Source organism: Schistosoma haematobium, chromosome 1 (assembly GCF_000699445.3).
Source record: "Schistosoma haematobium chromosome 1, whole genome shotgun sequence".
NCBI classification, from domain to species: Eukaryota; Metazoa; Platyhelminthes; class Trematoda; order Strigeidida; family Schistosomatidae; genus Schistosoma; species Schistosoma haematobium.
The window spans coordinates 34,689,041-34,708,565 of NC_067196.1; the positions used below are offsets into that span (position 1 = coordinate 34,689,041).

Consider the following 19,525-nt stretch of genomic DNA (forward strand, 5'->3'; position numbering starts at 1 on the left):
GAAAAGTTCTCAACAGAGTGTCGCTGAACCGGATGACAAACTCAGCAGACGCCCAAATTCAAGATCAACAGTTCGGATTCCGTAAGCATCGGTCGTGTACAAAACAAACCACGACATTTCGGACCATCGATGAACAATCCATTGAATAAAAGCCACCACTGTACATCATCTTCCTTGATCATAAAAAAGAATTTTACATTGCTGATAGGAAAACCATAGGGAACCTTCTTCCATACTAAGAGAATCGTCAACATCATACGGAATTCACGCGACGGACTAGAGTGCAGTTTACGTCACTTTGTGGCCCTCTCTTGTACTTGCCATCGTTTACTAACAATTTTCTTATCACCATAGTGTCATATTAAGGCCTGGAACTGTACCCGGTAAACATTTCCGAACGGTAAATATACAGTGTTTGTTATTGATTTTAGAAGACAATCGTTTGAGCTATTTTGTCAATTTTTACTGATGTATAGTTTATGTCATCATTCCTCCAGATGTGTGTGAAAGTTTAAGTGATTCTCTCTTTGGTCTGTGGAAGTATTAAACCAATTTTCGTATTTAAATGTGGTGTCAGCATTCACTTGCCTTATTTTAATCCGGAATGTTTCTAGTCTTTTTGTTTCTTTCTTACAAATTTTATAGTGGCTTGTCAATTATTTTGGCTCACTTTCTGTCGATGATTCGTTGGAGTGTTTGAGAGCTATGCTACAGGCAAACATTAGACAAAATCTCCACGTCTGTGTCCAGATTGCTACTAAGTATCACGAACAGTTGGGGACAAATGCGCTTATCGAAATTTTCGAATCATTCAAATCATTTGAAGGCTTGTTCTATTTTTTGGGGTCTATTGTTAATTTTAGTCAAGAACCTGAAGTTCATTTTAAATATATTCAAGCTGCCTGTAAAACCGGACAAGTCAAAGAAGTTGAACGTATTTGTCGCGAAAGCAATTGTTATGAACCAGAACGAGTTAAAAATTTTCTTAAGGTAATAATCTTAGTATTTATTCTCATGCATTTATTATATACGTATAAAGTTGCGGTAATCAACTTCATTTATGCTAGCCGATTCTAGTTACAAGTTTGAATCATCAGTTGTCTACAATTTATCTAAACACATGTATTCACTTCACTAAGGATTTTTCTTAGTGATGGTATTGCATGTAGAAGATCATGAGCTTATCTTATCATTACTGCACAACTCCAGTAGTTTTGATAAAGAATTGCTCAGTTGTATTTAAAAATATATTCATAATTAAAATAATTGGGAATGTGGTTTTATTCTGAGTTTAATACGTATTGCGTTAAATCCCAAAGTATCATTCTATTAGTTAAAATTCATCCAATAAGAGGTGGTGTTGATTCGAAATATATCTAAATTCGTACTATGAACTGGTTTTACTGTGACCACTAAATTAGGTTTTCACTGTACTGGAGGATTTACTTATTTTGTGTGTGGTAGTTTCATGATAGATATATATTTAAATGCTAATTATCTTTCGTTCTAACATTAAATAAAGAGTAACAGTCAGCTAAATAATGTGAGAGCTTTGGTGGTCCATTTCATAATTTGGCACATCCAGTTTAGGCTCCTTATGCAAGTCTTGCATGATCACTCTAAGGTGAAAGTTTAATGTAAGAAACAGACATTTTAACATCTCTACAGAGATTTTTGTTAGGCACTTCCTAATACTACACATAACTCCGGTCTGTGATAAGAATAAGCAGTTCTCGTGAGGACTGTACTTCTAGACTTCATATTAATTTTGGAAGTTTGGTAGTTCTATTTCAAAAAGTAAGCATGAACAGTTACGGCTACTGGAAATTGCTGCCAATACTGATGCCTTCAGCTAATATTCCAATTTCTGTTAAAATAATATTAATCAGATTTCTTTTATGGTTCTTATGATGTAACATATACTTTTTTTCAGGAGGCAAAACTTACGGATCAATTACCTCTTATTATTGTCTGCGATCGCTTCGATTTTGTTCATGATCTCGTCCTTTATTTGTTTCGTAATAATTTGCAGAAATACATTGAGATTTATGTGCAAAAAGTTAATCCAGCCCGTTTACCAGTAGTTGTTGGAGGTCTTTTAGATGTTGATTGTTCAGAGGATATAATAAAGCAGTTGATGGCCGTTGTTCGTGGTACGTTTATAATTTTTCCTACTTGTAAGCTCAAGAAGTAGTTAATAAAGTATAACACTCTCGTTATTTATTTATTTTTGCAGGTCAGTTCAATACTGATGAACTTGTTGCAGAGGTGGAAAAGCGCAATCGGCTGAAGTTATTACTGCCATGGCTCGAATCACGTGTACATGAAGGTTCTGTTGAGCCTGCTACACACAATGCCCTAGCAAAGATTTACATTGACCTTAATAACAATCCTGAACGTTTCTTGAGGGAAAATCAGTATTATAATAGCTCTGTTGTCGGTAAATACTGTGAAAAGCGTGATCCACATTTGGCGTGTATTGCATATGAACGTGGACATTGTGACCAAGATCAAATCAGAGTACGTTTTACATATAATGCATTATTTTCAACTCTAATTTATTTTTAAATCTTCTAACTTTATCTTCGAGCGCTTTTATTGCTGACAGCTGGTTTCGCTTAGGATAGCTCAAATGATGACGAACTCCAAAATTCGGCAATGAGTATGGATCATAACGTGTGTCTACAGTCAGTTCTGCCATATTTTCTCTGATTTCTGACATGCATGTAGTCAGTCAGGTTTCAGGGATTTGAGTTCTTCAAATGCCTGAATTTAAGTTCCTGAAACGATTTTATGGTTTGTCTTCAGATACGTTCCAGAGTGTCCTTATCCTTTTTGAGTAAGAGTAGAAACATTAAATTTTTATACTTTAAATAGGGTCAAATAATCCTGGGAGTTTAAGTGGAAAGTTTTACCGTATGAGTGGCTTAAAATAAGCTTCAATGATACCAGTTTGGCTGAAGCTGGGATCTTCCGAGTATAAAGGTCGTACGGACAAAAGTATTGTCAAGCCCTGATTATCTATATCACCTTTCCAATCACTATCAACCTGATCATGCCTGTTAATCGGCCTGCACTGTATACCGTTTCTAGAACATACTATCGTTATTTTCATTCATATTTAACATCGCAGTTACTAGAAATAACTCATCTATCCAATAGTTTCGAACTCTCCACTCTTCGCATTTTCTTACTCTGGACTAGCACTAACAAATAAGCCACTATCTAGTGATATTAAATCTATCAGACACAGTAAGTCCATCGTCCAGTACAATCGAAAGGAGAGGAAAACACACAAATAAGCCTAAAAAGTATTCCATGTGTATGGAAGCCGGAATTTTGGAAGTGAATCTAACAACAGGAGACAAGTGTTGAGGAGGTGGATAGTTTAAACAAACACAGATTCAGATTTGTGAAGTAAGGACAGAAGGCCTACTGCCTATGTTATTCCTTTTCTAGTATGCTTCTGTGAGTGTCCAGTCTTCTCTTGAAAGAGTCAATTGAAGGTGCGGACACCACTGCTTCAGGCAGCAGGTTCTAAGTATTGATGACTCGGTGTGGAAACCTGTATGCCACGGGTATTTTGTTCGTTCTTGGCTTTTCTACTCGCCTGATATGTCCTCTGAGGTGTCCCGATCTAGTGGGAAGAAAGAGAGAGAATAAGTTAGGTCCGAAATCATTTCTCAGTATTCTGTACATCAATATTAGATCTCCCCTTAGTCTGCGATAGGACAGAGTAAAGAGGTCCAGTTTTTCAAGCCGCTTTTTATATGATAAACCCCGGAGTTTCGGAATTGCACGCGAAGCTGTCCTCTGTACTTTTTCTAGTATGTCTGAGTCACCTTTTAAACAGGGGCTTGCAGCCTAAACGCAGTTCTCTAGCTTAGTTCTCACTAAGGATGTGTATACTGTGGTGAACATGGTAGTATCTAACTTAGTGAATGTCCTTTTTAAAGCCCAGAGGGTTCGAAACCCCTTGGCTGCGACCTCCCGGCAATGGGCCGTCGTCTTAAGATCATTACTCAGTCACCCCTAGATCCTTATGAGACCGGACTACTGGCAATGACACATCCCCTATGTTGTACTTATTAACCTTTGAATCTCCCAAGTGCATGTAGACACACTTTTCCGCGTTAATAGGCATCAGCCACTCTTTAGACCAGTTTATCATATTATTCAAGTCTGCCTGAAGAGTAAATGCGTCTTTCTCTCCAGTTATTACTCGCCAAATTTTTACATCATCAGCGTATAATAACATTGGAGACTGTACTATACTTGTAAGATCATTAACGTACTGGTCTCCAGATGGAGCACTTGGAATTTATTCTTACTTTTTGCCTACGACCTACTAGGAAATCCTTAATCCATTTTAAAAGAGGTCCGGCAATACCAAGGTTTGCCAACTTCAATAGCAGTCTATTTGTTGGCACCTTGTCAAAAGCCTTACTGAAATATATGTAGACAACATCCACTGAGTTTCCGTTGTCTAGCGCCTTTATCCAGAACTCCCTTGCTACAAGGAGGTTCGTTGTACAATATAGACCTTTTCATAGACCATGTTGTTCTATGTTTAGCAAGTTGTTTGTTTCCGTAAATGCCATTATGTTCCGTTTGACTATTCTTTCTAATATTTTAACTACAACACTGGTCAGGCTTACAGGTCTGTAGTTCGATGGAAGTTGTCTTGGTCCTGTTTTATGTGTTAGAGTGACGATTGCGTCCTTCCAGTCCATAGGTAACACACCTTGGTCAAGCGACGTATTGAATATCACAGTCAATGGGTCCGCGATATATTGGGCAATATGTCTCAAGATTTTTGGGTGTAGTTCATCTGGTCCTGTTGACTTCTCCATGTTTAGGGTGCTAAGAGCCTTAAGCACATCGTTTTGGTCGAAGTCCACGGTAAGCAGCTGGTTTGTTGACTCTGTATTTGGGTCTGGTTCTTTCTCTAGAGGTTCCTGAGTGAAAACTGCCCCAAAATATTCAGCCATAGCCTCTGCTTTTTCCTGATCTTCCTCTATCATTGCAGATACACTTCCTACTTTAATTAAGTTGGGAATCCAATGATGCATCCTTGTTCTGTAGTGATGTACGAGAATATTCTCTTGGGCTGCTTGAGTGCAGATTGTTCCAGCTGCATTTCATATTTTCTTTGAGCTTCCCGAATTTTCGTTATACACTCGTTTCTTATCGATCTGTAGCGTTCCATCGTACCTGCTGTGCCAAGGCGGATGGTAACATCCCAGCATTTCTTCTTTTGTCTCAGTAAACGTCGAATATCTCGCCCTATCCAGGGATGTCCGTGCTTCTTTTTCTTTGGGACAGTCCAGGGCATGTATGGTTGAGTTGCCCGATTGTATAACTGACTGAAAAGAGTCCATGCCTCTTGTACTGATGCCTTTGAGTCAATTTCCCAGTTCTCAGCCGATGCTGCGGAGTTAATTGCCTGCATATCTGCCTTCCATATGTTAGGACGGGCCGGCGCAATTGTTTGAGAAGCAATTTCAGCCATGAATTTGAATAAGATGACTGCATGGTCACTTCTCCCAAGTGGTGGGAGAAAAGCCGTTTGACCAACGTCATCACCGTGTGTGAAGACTAAATATAGTATAGAAGGAGAGTTTTTTAAGTCGTATCTTGTGGGGTTTCTAATGTGTTGGGATAAAGCTAATCCAATCGAGGTTTCTAACTCTTTGCATTCGAAATACGTTATCGATGACCACATTTCTAAGTTAACCCAGTTTGTATGTAGTGTATTAAAGTCGCCTACTACAGGACTTTTACCCCTATTACACCAGGACTTAAATTTACCTAGGAGAAAATCATCTACACATTCTGAACTGCGATATACTGCAACTAATTCAATATCTTACCGTCTACATTTCAGCTTACATCTCACCAGTTCACATGTCCCTGAAACATGTGCTCCTGTCTCAGCTTATCTTATGGCTAGGGTACTTTTCGTGTACAGAATAACCCCGCCCCCCCTACGGTTTAATCTATCAGCCCTGCTGGTTATGAAACCAGTCAACTGGATTTCAGAATCTAATACTTATGATGTTAACCAAGTTTCCGATACAGCAATAGCATCCGGTTTTTCTCTATCCACCACTGACTTGAGCTCCGCCATTTTACTTAGTAGGTTGCGAGCATTTGTGTGGCATACCGTTAATTCTGTGTAGAACTTTCCCTTACCACCCAGAGTGATTTGGGGATCGTTTTGCTCCGAACTTTTACAATTTGAAAACCCTTAAGAACGAGGTATTTTTCATCATTTCGGCGACGCTCGTTTATTTTCACTTCTGCAGCTCGTCTCTTAGTACGATCAGATAGACAGAGATCCTCACGGACGTATATTCCGGATCCAATCAGTTTACGTGAGTTACCTAGAATCAGATTTCTTTCTTCAACCGTGGCAAATGTAACCTTCAAGAGGCGGTTTTTCTGAGGACTTTCAGAATCCACCTTTTGTCCTATTCTGTAAAGCCTACAAATACTAACTCCTGAAACTGTATATGGGAGTAGTTTACTTATTAAGGACTTAATATGACCGAGATCGTGTTCAAATCTAGCCTTATCGGAAGATTCTCTTAACTTATGAATAATGACTGACCTCTCAGAGAGATCTGTCTTGACACGCAGTGGAGTTTCTGTTTCTGACACCGTCTCTTCCAATGACTTGCTAACCAGATGTGTTTTGCCCACAGCCTTTTTCTTCTCCTTACTGAAGTCCATTTATCATCACTCAGGACAGCCACCCCGGGACTATTTGGAACGGTACAGTTTTATCCGGGTCTTCAATTTCCACTTGAGGTGTATGCTTACCGATGTCAATATCAAGCGGCAATTCACTCCTCGTTAACGTTAACGGAGATTTCACTTTCCTGTCAATCACAGTCGGGTGTTTAGCGGGTCCGGTAGCAGCATGTACTACACTGACAAATTCTTCACCGTCAGTGCTCGTGTTATCAGCGCAACCGCCATCAATTTTCTTACAGGCCAAAGCCAATAGACTCATAGCCTCCTAAATTAGTAACTTTTTATTTGTACAGCAAAACATACAAAGCCAGTGTGAGCTAGGCTTCAAACATCTTTTGTATGCCGTAGGACTTAGACGTGTACAGAACTTATGGTACCACCTTTTACATTCATCGCACTGCATTCCCTTCCCAACGGGGAACAAGCAGTTTGGTTTCCCACATTTATGAGTCTTACTAACCATTGTAATTTGATTAGAAAGGTTTAAAACACAATATGATCACAATGTGAACACGAGTGTCAGTCAATAAGTAAAAAAAGTACCAAAGGACAACGTTTAGCAAAAGGTTCAAACCTTAGCCAAAGCACTTTTGGTGCAACAAGTACAAGGATAATCACAACAAGTACAAAAATAACTGCCGTTTTTGAAACGAGCGTGGTAGCGGTATTAATAAATTGAAATATATACTTTGAAGAGTGTCTATCGGATCAATGATGGGTTCAAACTTTTTAATGTTTGTGACCCCCTCTATATACTCCAGCAGCACATCTTTAGAAATCTGCTATCCCCTTCTGCGTTACTAAGTGTCAGCTATTCAGTAGCTTATAATCGGGCGGGTGTTTCAATTCTCCACGGTACTAAGGGCTGGGATTTGTCTGGTTTCTAATTTTATAGGCATGTCTTATGTAAGTTTCATATTAATTTGTTAATTCATATCAAACAGCAGTCTCCACTTCACAATGGAGCTAGTAAGAGAAGTGCTTATCTTGGAAAAGATGGTTTACCAAATCTGGATTCATTAAAGATCCAGTCCAAGGACTCAAATGTTGATAGAGAATTTAAAAATGACTCAGGAGCTCACGTAAACGGTTTAGCTACGGCACTTGCAAATGGAATTTCTTCTGTTGAGGGTTACGTTGGTTACTCCAACTTACCTAACCAGGTTTGCTTGTCGAATTCCGGATGTTTTTCCTAGCGTTAGATTTATCGGAAAGCTGTTCGCAAGGGGTTTGAATTCAACATCCTTGTTGTTGGAGAATCAGGCGTTGGAAAGTCCACGTTCGTGAATTCACTGTTTCTCAGTGAAGTTTATAACACCGATCACCCTGGCCCATCTAAACGTCAGAGAAAAACTACTTGTGTTCAGTCACACACAGTTATACTTAAAGTAATATCTAAAGTTACAAAGCGTTTTTTACCTTTCAAGGAAAATGGTGTTTATCTAAAGCTCAATTTGATCGATACTCCAGGGTTCGGCGACTGTATAGATAATACTAACTGTTGGCAACCGGTTCTGGATAATATTATTTCGCGCTTCGATGATTACATTTCTGGAGAGAGCCGAGTCAATCGTCCGTGTCAGAGCATCCCAGATCAGCGTATCCATGCATGTATTTACTTTATTGCTCCGACAGGTAAATTTGTTATGCCGAATGTACAAAAAATAATCATGTTATTTATCTAGTTATTCAAACTCATAAACGTTGGTGCAATGTGGCACCAAATATATATGCACCATACAAATTATTCGGTTTGTATGAAGGCTGGAATACTGCCCAGTCTCTCAAATTGAAGTATGTAGTTTTCTTGGAGGGTTACAACCCGAGTTTTTGACCTAGAGGTTCAATCCACAAGACAGTGGAGCAAAATTGAGAGATGCAGTCCCATGGTAGCCGGTGACCAATAATAGGTTCATACGGCATTTGTTCCCTCATGACACTGAAGCCCATGTACACCAGTGATTTGTAATCAGGGTTTTCCAACTCCCTTAGGTGGATCCTCCATATCCACCAACCCAGTTAAAGCCTCGGACATTCGATTGTCGTCCTTAATTTCGTAAACAACAGTAATTCCGTGAGAATGTAGTGAGTCGGACTTCCATGACAGTGATTGTATGTACGTGGCCATATGAGAGCATTTCAAGAGGTAGAGTGGACTCTCCTCACGCTTGACCGTACCAGGCGTTCTAGACTTGATTATTCATGTTAATCTATTGATATACTTAAAGTACCCTGTTACTTCCACAAACTTATAAGTTATTTGTGTGGTTGGAGACAAACTGATGTCCAGTTTTTTCAGACAATATATCAGTCACTATTCCAGTTTTGGATAATTAATATCACTGCACAAATTTGTCTGGTAAAGAGCTTTATTGATGGGGTTAGTTTTCAGAATTGCGAATTTTTGTCACATTTTTCACTTATGTTATCTTTTCGTTTGTATTTTTAAGCTTAGTAAATTAATTTGGCGAGTGTTTAAAATTTCCGTTTTTCACAATAATATGTCTCAAAGTAATTCATTAGTCAAAAATTCATTGATGAATCATAAAATGTTTGGATAGGCATACTTCTGTTCTGAGTTTTTATCAATCAATAACGTTCGGTCAGGTTTTGCCTGTCTTTTGGAGCATCCCACAAATTCAGAATGTGTTCGAAATTGATCTATCCATTAAAGTCAAACTCAAAATTGTATGGAGTTGTGGACTATTTTGTGACATTTTCCGACTGGTTGGTTATTTTATTCCGGTTACACAGTTTTTTTTCAGAACTTATTTGAATATTGGTTACTAAGTTATATAGACCAGTTTCAACTCCATAAGTTAACCCAGGTTGGCTTTTGCTGTCTGCTTAAAGACAAGCAAAGATAGCATTCCATTCAGTTCATCCGACTTGTTCTTAATGGCACTTTATAGGACCAAACCAACATATTGTTTTTATACTATACTTTACACTTAATTGGAAGGTTTCTTCATGCCTATCGTACCCAATGCGTTCCATGAGAATGTTAGAGAGCATAACTTATCTTGTTACTTAATTAGTTAGAGTTAAGTTCTAAAGCCCTTATATTTTTCAGGTTATCCAGGTTTTTCGAATGAAACGTAATGCAAATCAACACATTAAATATGGATAAATCAGTTGCGTTTATTTGAAGTACTGATGTAGTCAAGTTGTTCATTGTTTCTGTAATTTTATTCATATTAAAGAACTCTGAAAATCGATCATACTATCTTTTTATTGAAATCTCAATGAGTTTGACTTTGTTATCAAAGACTAACGCTTCAATGTTTATCACTTTTTTTCCAGGACATTCACTGAAACCATTGGATCTAGAATTCCTGTCGCGCATACAAGATAAGGTTAACGTAATTCCCGTGATCGCTAAAGCTGACACATTGACTCCAGAAGAATGTCGTGAATTCAAGAAAACAATACTAAGTGACTTAGCATCTAGAAAGATACGCGTATTCGAGTTTATCGACCCACCTGAATGCTCAGGTAATTATGTTGGTGTCTTTATTTTCAGCTGTTGATTTGTACTCAGAATATCTTCTCGAAACTGAATGATCTGTTTACCAATATTTATATCCATACCACTGCTGTGTCGTTTTGTGAATATCATAACAGGTACCTAACCAAGTTTGCTTGTACATTTATGTCTATAAAAATATCTCAGAATTCCTCGAGTTACTACCTAGTCTGGTATTTTCAGAAGGATGTTTTCGGGGTATAAAACGTTACTTCGTTTGAATTTTCACGCAACAATCATTTATTTAAAAATCAAAGTGGGATCTGACACACACCGCTTTAAGTTACAACATCACATTAGTACGGTGAGATAGAATTGCTTCAAGATAGATCTCAGAGTAATAGAGGTGATAACAATATCAGTTGTAGTGGTAAAAATGTAAGTAAAGAACAGAAAAAAATGTATAGGGAGATTTCGGGGTCCAGATTCTTAAAGAAGACAAGTAACAACTGCACCTCCGCTATGGCTCTGAGATATGTCACTTAACATCTCTAACCATTGATGACAAGTTACAAGGACTTCAACCAGGTGGTCTACACCTTCAAACTTGACTCGGTTTTACTGTCAGTGACTTCGTTTGGCCTCTTCTAACTTTATTTCAATCTACTCCTACATCAGACAACATTGCCCCCAGGTGGTAGGTGGTTGGGCATACGTGAAATATGTCTCAACCACCTCAGTTTGTGAAGATTTACTACACCAATCAATTTGGCATCTTAACCTAATAGCCTATACCTAATCTCGGCATTGCTTGCCCAGTGGTCTCAAAATACACAAGGAACATTCCGAAGACACCTGTGATCGAATAGTAGTAAGATACAAATATCCTCTACTCAATGGCCATGTTTCACATTCATACAAGAGAACAGAGCGAACTGCTGCGTAGTGAACTCGACCTTTGGTTGCCAGATGGATGTCTCACTTACGCCACAAGTGATGCTAGTTGGCGAAAGCCAATTGGGCTTTCTGAATCCGTGCCGATATTTTGTCAGATACCAGTCCATCGGGACTGATGACTCCCAAGGTAAGTAAAGCGGTCTACAGGCTCAACGATTTGACTCCCTATCATTAGTTCAGTCGCTGATGCAGGTTAGTTCTGAAACAAAGTTTTGCATCTTAAGGTTGAGAATCACATCCCAAACATCCAATGCCAATCTAATAGTTGTAAGCTAATAAGGAGTATATATGTAATTTTATCGTTATCTGTGTAAAAGTAGATTTAGATTTAAGAAGGATGATAAATCAAATCAATCAGTTTGCATAAGTATAAAAAGAGAAAAACCTAAATACGTACTACTAGACGAGCCCATCATATAAGTATTACCCCCCTAAAAATCATCTTACAATTAAAAAATGAGAGCGCTATTGTTTGATTGTTTTTTGGGTTCAAATTAAGAAAGTCAATACTGAGGTTGGGCAACGGATCTAAAATTAATTGACGTTAAGGTTTTCCCGTTACATTCTGTTCGCATGAACTGCGTGCCAAATATGACCACATCATATTCAGCAGTATTGAACCCATGCATTTGACTCAGTATTAACACTTCTCAATCATCTGATTTGGCGAATGAAAATATTTTTTATAAAACAGTCTTAACAAATCAGCTTTAGTTGGGGATCATGTTTTCTACTCAACCGTTTTTTATAAAAGCCCTTTTTAGTTTTTTCCCTTTTTTTTGAGATAAATATCTGTTTGTTATAGTTGTGATTTTTTATATAACGAATGTTTAAAATATTTTTTATTTCTAGCGTATATTACGATAATACATTAATAAGGATAATTACGTTATATCAGAACTAAGATTCACGACCCGAAATAGAAAACTAGATTAACACTAGATAATACTTTATTCAATAAAAGCAGTCATACTCAGTGAGTTCGGAGTAGAAATCAATGATAGGAAGAAAAATCACATATTTAATAGCCCGTAGGCTGTGGTTGTTTGTCCACGCTCAACGACCAATTATTATTTTATTTCCACTAATACATATCATTTTTCCTTTTACTTAAGTGTAATTTATTTCATTTTATGGGGACTATTTATTTTGTTCTCAGAATTTATAAAATCATTTTTGGTACATAAAAATGTCACATTTTTCAGTATACCGACTTTTCTGTTTCAAATAGATCGGAGCAACGATGAGGAATTAGTTAAACTACGACGGCTACGTGATAGGGTTCCCTTTGCTATTGTCGGAGCTAATACACTGATTACTAATAATGCTGGAGTTCGGGTTCGAGCACGTTCTTATCCTTGGGGTATCGTCGAGGTTGAAAACATGGATCATAACGATTTTGCTGCCATACGGTATCTTTTGTTAAGCGTTTACATGCAGGTGGGATTTAAAAAAGATTTTCACAAATTCTTAGGCGTTTGGTATACTTAAGGATTTGATGTGTATTCTCAAAGTAGATTGTATCATGTATGACGGATTGATAAATACGTTTTCTGTTTAATGTCTTTTGTCATTTACGGTTTATGGTTAGAGCTTATACACCCAAATAAGTCTTGTTTTTAGTTATGCTTATAGTCGGATCATGATTATAAATGTATTTTCAAAAAACAAGCGTTAAGCCTGGTGTAAATAAGACTGAGTCTCAGTTTCCTGGAGTTTTTCAATAAGACATCATTTTCATTTTTCCACTTGATGTGGAACATGACAACCATGTTTTGTTTGTTTTTCTATCGAATTGATCATTCTTGCAGTGTAAAAACTTGAAATACTATTGACTATCAATAAACAAGCTGCTACTACTACTACATTGATATCCCTATACGGAATTACCTCACCCTTATCACTTTAGAAATATCATTTTCATTCTTGTCTAATAGTAGATCTGTTTAATACAATGGATCACACCAAACATTGAATTTTGCGTTCTGATTGATACTTAATGGCTATTTCATTGAATTTAGTTGATTAACAATGACAGTTAAATGTAAGCACATGAAATTTAACTATAATCGGTTGAATAATTTTAGGTTGTTTGTTGTAATGATTATCTTTTCCATTTAGTAGACATTTTACTTCAAATTGTTTGTAAATTGATTTCCACATAATATGTGGAAATCGATACTTTGTTTAAATTATTTTTAGTTTAAAATTGGTTTACAATACAGTTTGACTTTATTTTAACTACAATCAAAAGTGGAGTAATGCTAGAAAACCCTTACGGTTTTCTAAAACCCAGATTTTATTATCCAGTAAGATTCTGTCATATAATATAATGATATAAATCTTTATAATTTGGTGTGCTGATTCTTGTTTGCTTGAATACAATACTTTTGCGTAGCTATTTTCCGCTGGAATTTCTCTTTTCTCACTTCTCGCTAATGGATTAAGGGCTAACTTAAGTCCTATGTGTCAATGTTGCCAATGTGTAGCGACCGTATCCAAATGATTATTTTCTCTATCCCATGCTTTTTTAATCTCTGTATTTTAAGACAATCATCATTAATTATAAAACCATGAAAATCAAAGTTTTTCTACTTATTTCCTTTGATCTCAGTTATCAGTCTTGATGTTAAAACATGACTTATAATTCGAAAAGATTAGGGCAGTCAAACTAAGACATGATACCCACCGATAAATTCAGTGATTATTGGTGTAAACTATACAATTGATTCATATAGGATCTTTAAAATGTTAAAAATCAGTAGTCAGTTTGGTTCTTAGTTATTCATCCCATTATTGTGTTAATTACTTCATTTTCATTACTGTCGACTAATTCCCTTCTGTTCTGTTACGATGCATAACCGTTTAGACCTCCACAATTTATATCTGTTCTTCTATTCTTATGGTATCAACTCATTGGTAATCACTAACAATTGATTACAAAATCATTTATAATTATTCGCCATTTGGTTTCTTTCACCGGTATATGAAGAAATAAATCGTATAATAGCCTTATATACGTTACACACACTTTCATACAATGACTGACTATAAAATTATTTATCTGCCTAAATATTGATAAGTGAAGCAAGGTTTGATCTTATTTCATAATCTTTAAAAAAAGATGCATAATTGTATCAAACAATAAAAGTAACAACAAGATAAAATAATTCGGTAGTCCTGAATTTTCAGTCTGTTTAAATTTATAGTTATTAACTTGAAAATGATGAATTTCTTTTGTTTAAGAAAACTACATTGTTACGTTTAATATTTTTAAAGGGTGAATAAAACAGATTTTATTTTTGATAATAAATCCAATCAAACTTTGTTATTTACTGCTAATGACTTATGAAAATTTCACTAAAAACTACAACTACCCTACCTAACTTTTATGATACCATGGAATACATTTCGGTAGAAACAATAATAAGGGTGAATATTCCTAGCGCCGACTACGGTAAATAGTGACCGTAACTAAATTCCTCTTATTCTTTAACTACCGGTAATCCTGTGGAAGAGTCAAATATTGACTAAGGAGTTTACTGGACTTAACAAAAACTGTAGGATTCTTAATAATAGTATTTATGATCTTGTTGCATATGGTTTGTAATACAGTTATTATCCCAATATTTTATTTACACTTTCGATGTTTGCTGTTAACCGGTCAGTATTGTTTGTTTATTTTGTGATTAGGAATTACGTGATGTGACTCATAATGTTCATTATGAAAATTACCGAAATGCCAAACTTTCAGGCATTGCTTTGGAGAGCCACTTTCAAACACGTGATGGTAAAGATCCAATGGCTCTCATGGAAGCTGAGAAAAAAGAACATGAAGCCAAAATGCGTAAAATGGAAGCAGAAATGGAAGCTGTATTCGACCAGAAAGTAAGTCAAATTTAAACACGATCGATTTTAAGATCCTGTACCTCGGTTAAAATAGCTTCAGATAAGTACTTTGCGCCAATATTAATATATGAAATGTTATCCAACATATACAAATAGATTTCTATATTCATAGTTGGTCTTTTATAGTGATCACGGTATCTTAAATACTAATTTTATGCACAAGATGTCAGAACAAAGTATAATTATCATTGACAAGTAAAGTACTTACTCATTTTATTTATTTATTTGAACACATGGACATTGGTATAGGGGAGCACCAAAATACATATGTGCCATACAATATCAATCAGGCCTGAAGTAGTTATTATTGATTTGTGTGAGGGCTGTGATACTGCCCGAGTGCCCAAACCGAAGCACTTGACTTTCGTCCGCGGCCACACTCCTGACAGTGGAGCAACATTGAGAGATGCAGTCCCATGGTAGCCGGTGACCAATAATAGGTTCATACGGCATTTGTTCCCTCATGACACTGAAGCCCATGTACACCAGTGATTTGTAATCAGGGTTTTCCAACTCCCTTAGGTGGATCCTCCATATCCACCAACCCAGTTAAAGCCTCGGACATTCGATTTTCGTCCTTAATTTCGTAAACAACAGTAATTCCGTGAGAATGTAGTGAGTCGGACTTCCATGACAGTGATTGTGTGTACGTGGCCATATGAGAGCATTTCAAGAGGTAGAGTGGACTCTCCTCACGCTCGACCGTACCAGGGCATTAGGGGGCACTTACGACTGTTACTCCTCGTAAAGGAGCATAGGCCGCCCACCAGCATTCTACATCGGACTCTGTCCTGGGCTATCCTTTCTAATTGTTTCCAAGTGCCATTCATTCTTTTGGTGTCTACTTCCGATTCCCGGCGCAGTGCGTTCTTTGGTCTTCCTCTTTATATTTTCCCTTCACGATTCCAAGTTGGAGCTTGCATCGTGATGCAGTTTGGTAATTTCCACCATGTATCTCCTGTCCACTTCCAGTGTCTTTTCTTAATTAACTATTCAGTTGGAAGTTGGTTTGTTCTTTCCAACAGTAGGCTTTTGGTGATGGTATGCGGCAAATGGACATTGAGTATCTTGCATTTATTTATTTTTTACTTTAACACATAGATATTGGTACAAGGAGGCACCAAATACATATGCGCCACACAGATCTCATTTGATATATGTGAGGGCTGTGATACTGCCCGGGTGCCCAAACCTCTACGAGCGGTAACGGGCGTAAGAAAGCAAGTTTGTACTTCAAGAGACTAAGCTTATTTCATGACTGAATGTGAAATGTTCGGTGTTAATAAGCCGTTCTTGCGTGTAATGTTTTACAGGTGATAAACTGGAAAAACTGATATCATCGAATACTTCATACGAATTTAAGTAACGCAATACGGTTTACCACAACATATGTAACTGGCAAAACAAGGTTATCACACTGATTTCGTTTAAAGACTATGTTACTCATTGTTGTTAATATCAAAGTTTGAAACTTGACTATAACCTTTGAAACAGAGAACATATCGTTGAGTCAGTAAATAGATATTCACTATTACCAGTTTTCCAGGTGGTGTCAGTCCGTAATGAGAGTAATCTCATAAAATTTCTACTGGTGTAATGCGGTTTTCAATATAAAGTTCGTAAAAGTTCAAAAAAAAACTTATTTTCAGACGCATTCGTACCGTTTTAATTATTGCTCGCTTGATGAATAAAATCCTAACCGGAAATATGTTACAGCATATATTATTAGTGAAAGTAAAAAAAAAAACAAATAGTGATCTTATTTTTAATGAATATTAACAATAACGGAATATCTATCTATAAATAAAATTGTGAGTTCACCCTTAACCTAGATATTGCAACTTCTAACATTGTTTTTAATTTATAAGTTTTAGAATACCGAAATTATTAACTTAATCATGTGAAATAAAATACAGATGAAAAAAAATCATTCCGATATTTCTGATTTAAAATTACGTTGCATGTAAAATACTATAATAGTAATTTAATAACTCAGCCTGTAGCTCTTCTAGGGTTACTGCCGGTCGTAAACCGGGATAAAGATTGAGGATTGGGCATGGGGTCAACTACCCTATCCCGTAGAAAAAACGCTTACTAGAATAAAGAACATAAACTCTACCCTCCGTTTTGAAGGATCTTCATTCAGAAGAATTATAACGCCTCATGATGAAAGTCGAGATTCTTTGGAAGTCATAAGGCCGATGCCCCTTCTAACAACTAGAGCAACAATTAATATAGGTACATGGAATGTCCAGATAATGTGGGATATCAGGAGGACCAGTCAAATAGCTACGGAAATGAGATAGAACTTGGCGGTGCTTGGAATGAGTAAAACCGATTAGACCTAAGCTGAACGGAAAAGGCTAGATTCAAGAGAGATGTCGCTGTACTCTGTTCACGAAGACCAAAATGCTCCACACACCCATGGAGTTGCTCTGATGCTGTCTTAAAATGCACGGAAAGTGTTTTAAAGTTCTAAGTATAAAACTCGATGAGCGTAACTCACTTTAAATGTAAGTATTCTTTTTTTACATTTCCCTATTAATTAACAAGGAATTTAAAGTAAAACAGATTTTAATAGCACTGCTGTTGCATTATTATGATCAGGATCAAGCAGTGGTTTCGTTTATCTTGATTTCTGTCAATCAAATCGTCCCATTTTACCGTATCATACAACTCCAACTTCTGTTACGTAAATGTTTTTTTATCTATATTCTATAACTGATTTCTTCAGGATGATTAGGCGTAAAAACGTTTTGTATATTAAACAGACTTTAATGTTCATGCAGCACAGTTGAGGGGTTTGTATGGTAAGTGTATTTATTGCTCATTATTCTATACTACACGCTAACACTTCTGTACTAAAATAATCTTTTTACTCATGGTTTAAAAACTGTATACATTTATTTGCTAATGTTGCGAACTATTCAAAAACCCTTCTCTGTATATTCTTTATTTTCATTTTTTGTTGACAGTTAGAGGTAGTTATTAACGTTTTGCTGTGTATTACAATAATGATTCTAACAATACAACCTAACTTTTTGTGATAATCTCCACTTTTAATATTTGGTTTTAATTTCATCCTGCAATATTGTGTACATTTAAATTCATTGTTATCACACGTATCTTCAATAGGTTGAAGAAAAAAATCAGAAACTTCGTGAACTAGAATCTGATTTAATGCGACGTGTAGAGCAAATGAGAGAACAATTAAAAGCCCAAGAATTAGAACAAGAAGCTGCTCGACGTGCATTTGAACTAGAACGTCAAAATTGGGAAGAAAATTGGCGTGAATGGGATATTGGTGCAGAGATTGGGACAAATGGTCCAACACTAGGCCTTGGTGAACGAGTTATGAATGAGGTAATTAAAGAACGTGTAAAAACTGAAAAGAAAAAGAAAGGACTTTTCTAATTTCTTAAAAATTATATTCTTGAACTGGTGAAATAATAGGTTTATTTTGTTCCCTATTGGGATTATATTTCTTCACTATTGCTAAGCCAAATCAATTGAATATAGTATCCGTTTACTATTTACGGTATTTGTGCATTTCAGAATAATTCCTTTGATGTTATAAAATCAGGTATTTTTGACGATCCTCATTTGCATTTACATCACCGGATAATTTTCCTTATCCTGATTGTTACTGTTGTTTTCGCTGCTGATACTACTGTTTTTTCTAGTCCTCGTGTTTTCTCTTCGTTCTTGTCGTTGCCCCTGTTTTCGTTTTGTACTAAATATTTTGATTTTATCAATGCTGTCGTTTTTATTCCTTTTCCAGTATCCGAGTGACAAAGAATCCATATGAGTATATTATTAATTATTATCTATCAAAAATTGTCACTAGTATTAATAATTAATGTTATTATCAAAATATCATTTATTAGTAGGTAGGTATAAATTATTTATGACCTCAATCTGTAACGATTTGTTGTTTTGCAATGATTAGACTTTATTTCAATTAACTATCACTAATAATGTGTTTTTTAAACGATAAACGTCAAGTCAATGCATGTTATGATGTGAACAAACAGGTATAATCATGTATCTATCAAACTATCTTTATTTGCATTTTTCTTTACAAATTTATTGCATTCATAACAACATTTATGTTAACTTATCTGTTTTACTTCATATTTTTATTTGACAATCAAAATTCTCGTGCTTTATTATATTCTTTTCGAAAGGTATGCGAACAATCCATATTTTATAAATATACGCATCTATATATTAGTGTTTTGTTTTCGTGTCGGTGGGAAAATTGGCCAAGTCAGTAATAGTTCTGTGGTGAGCGATGTTTACACTACCTAGAATCGTTTTGATTGATATATCCACTTCGGGAAACAATAAGTTTAATTCAAGCAAAACAAGGTGGTCTGTAAATGAGGTATCATTGATTGAATCTAAAGTTCCGTCCCATGAAATATATATCTG

General features: G+C 36.2%; 2 protein-coding genes across 2 annotated transcripts; both read left to right on the forward strand.

The window, feature by feature from the left end:
• Positions 1-693: 693 nt before the first annotated feature.
• MS3_00000493 (uncharacterized protein) lies at positions 694-2,520 on the forward strand (the record flags this gene model as incomplete). The annotated part of the gene is made up of 3 exons (XM_051208237.1): positions 694-990; positions 1,934-2,153; positions 2,237-2,520. Coding segments are annotated over 3 exons (801 nt in total), but the record flags the coding sequence as incomplete, so codon positions are not given.
• Positions 2,521-7,553: 5,033 nt separating this feature from the next.
• SEPT7 (Septin 4) lies at positions 7,554-19,525 on the forward strand. The gene is made up of 8 exons (XM_051216757.1): positions 7,554-7,665; positions 7,704-7,922; positions 7,962-8,147; positions 8,187-8,394; positions 10,063-10,254; positions 12,414-12,622; positions 14,876-15,070; positions 18,227-19,525. The coding sequence occupies exons 1-8, from the start codon at positions 7,657-7,659 to the stop codon at positions 18,503-18,505; spliced, it is 1,497 nt and encodes a 498-aa protein (XP_051073837.1). The 5' UTR covers positions 7,554-7,656; the 3' UTR covers positions 18,506-19,525.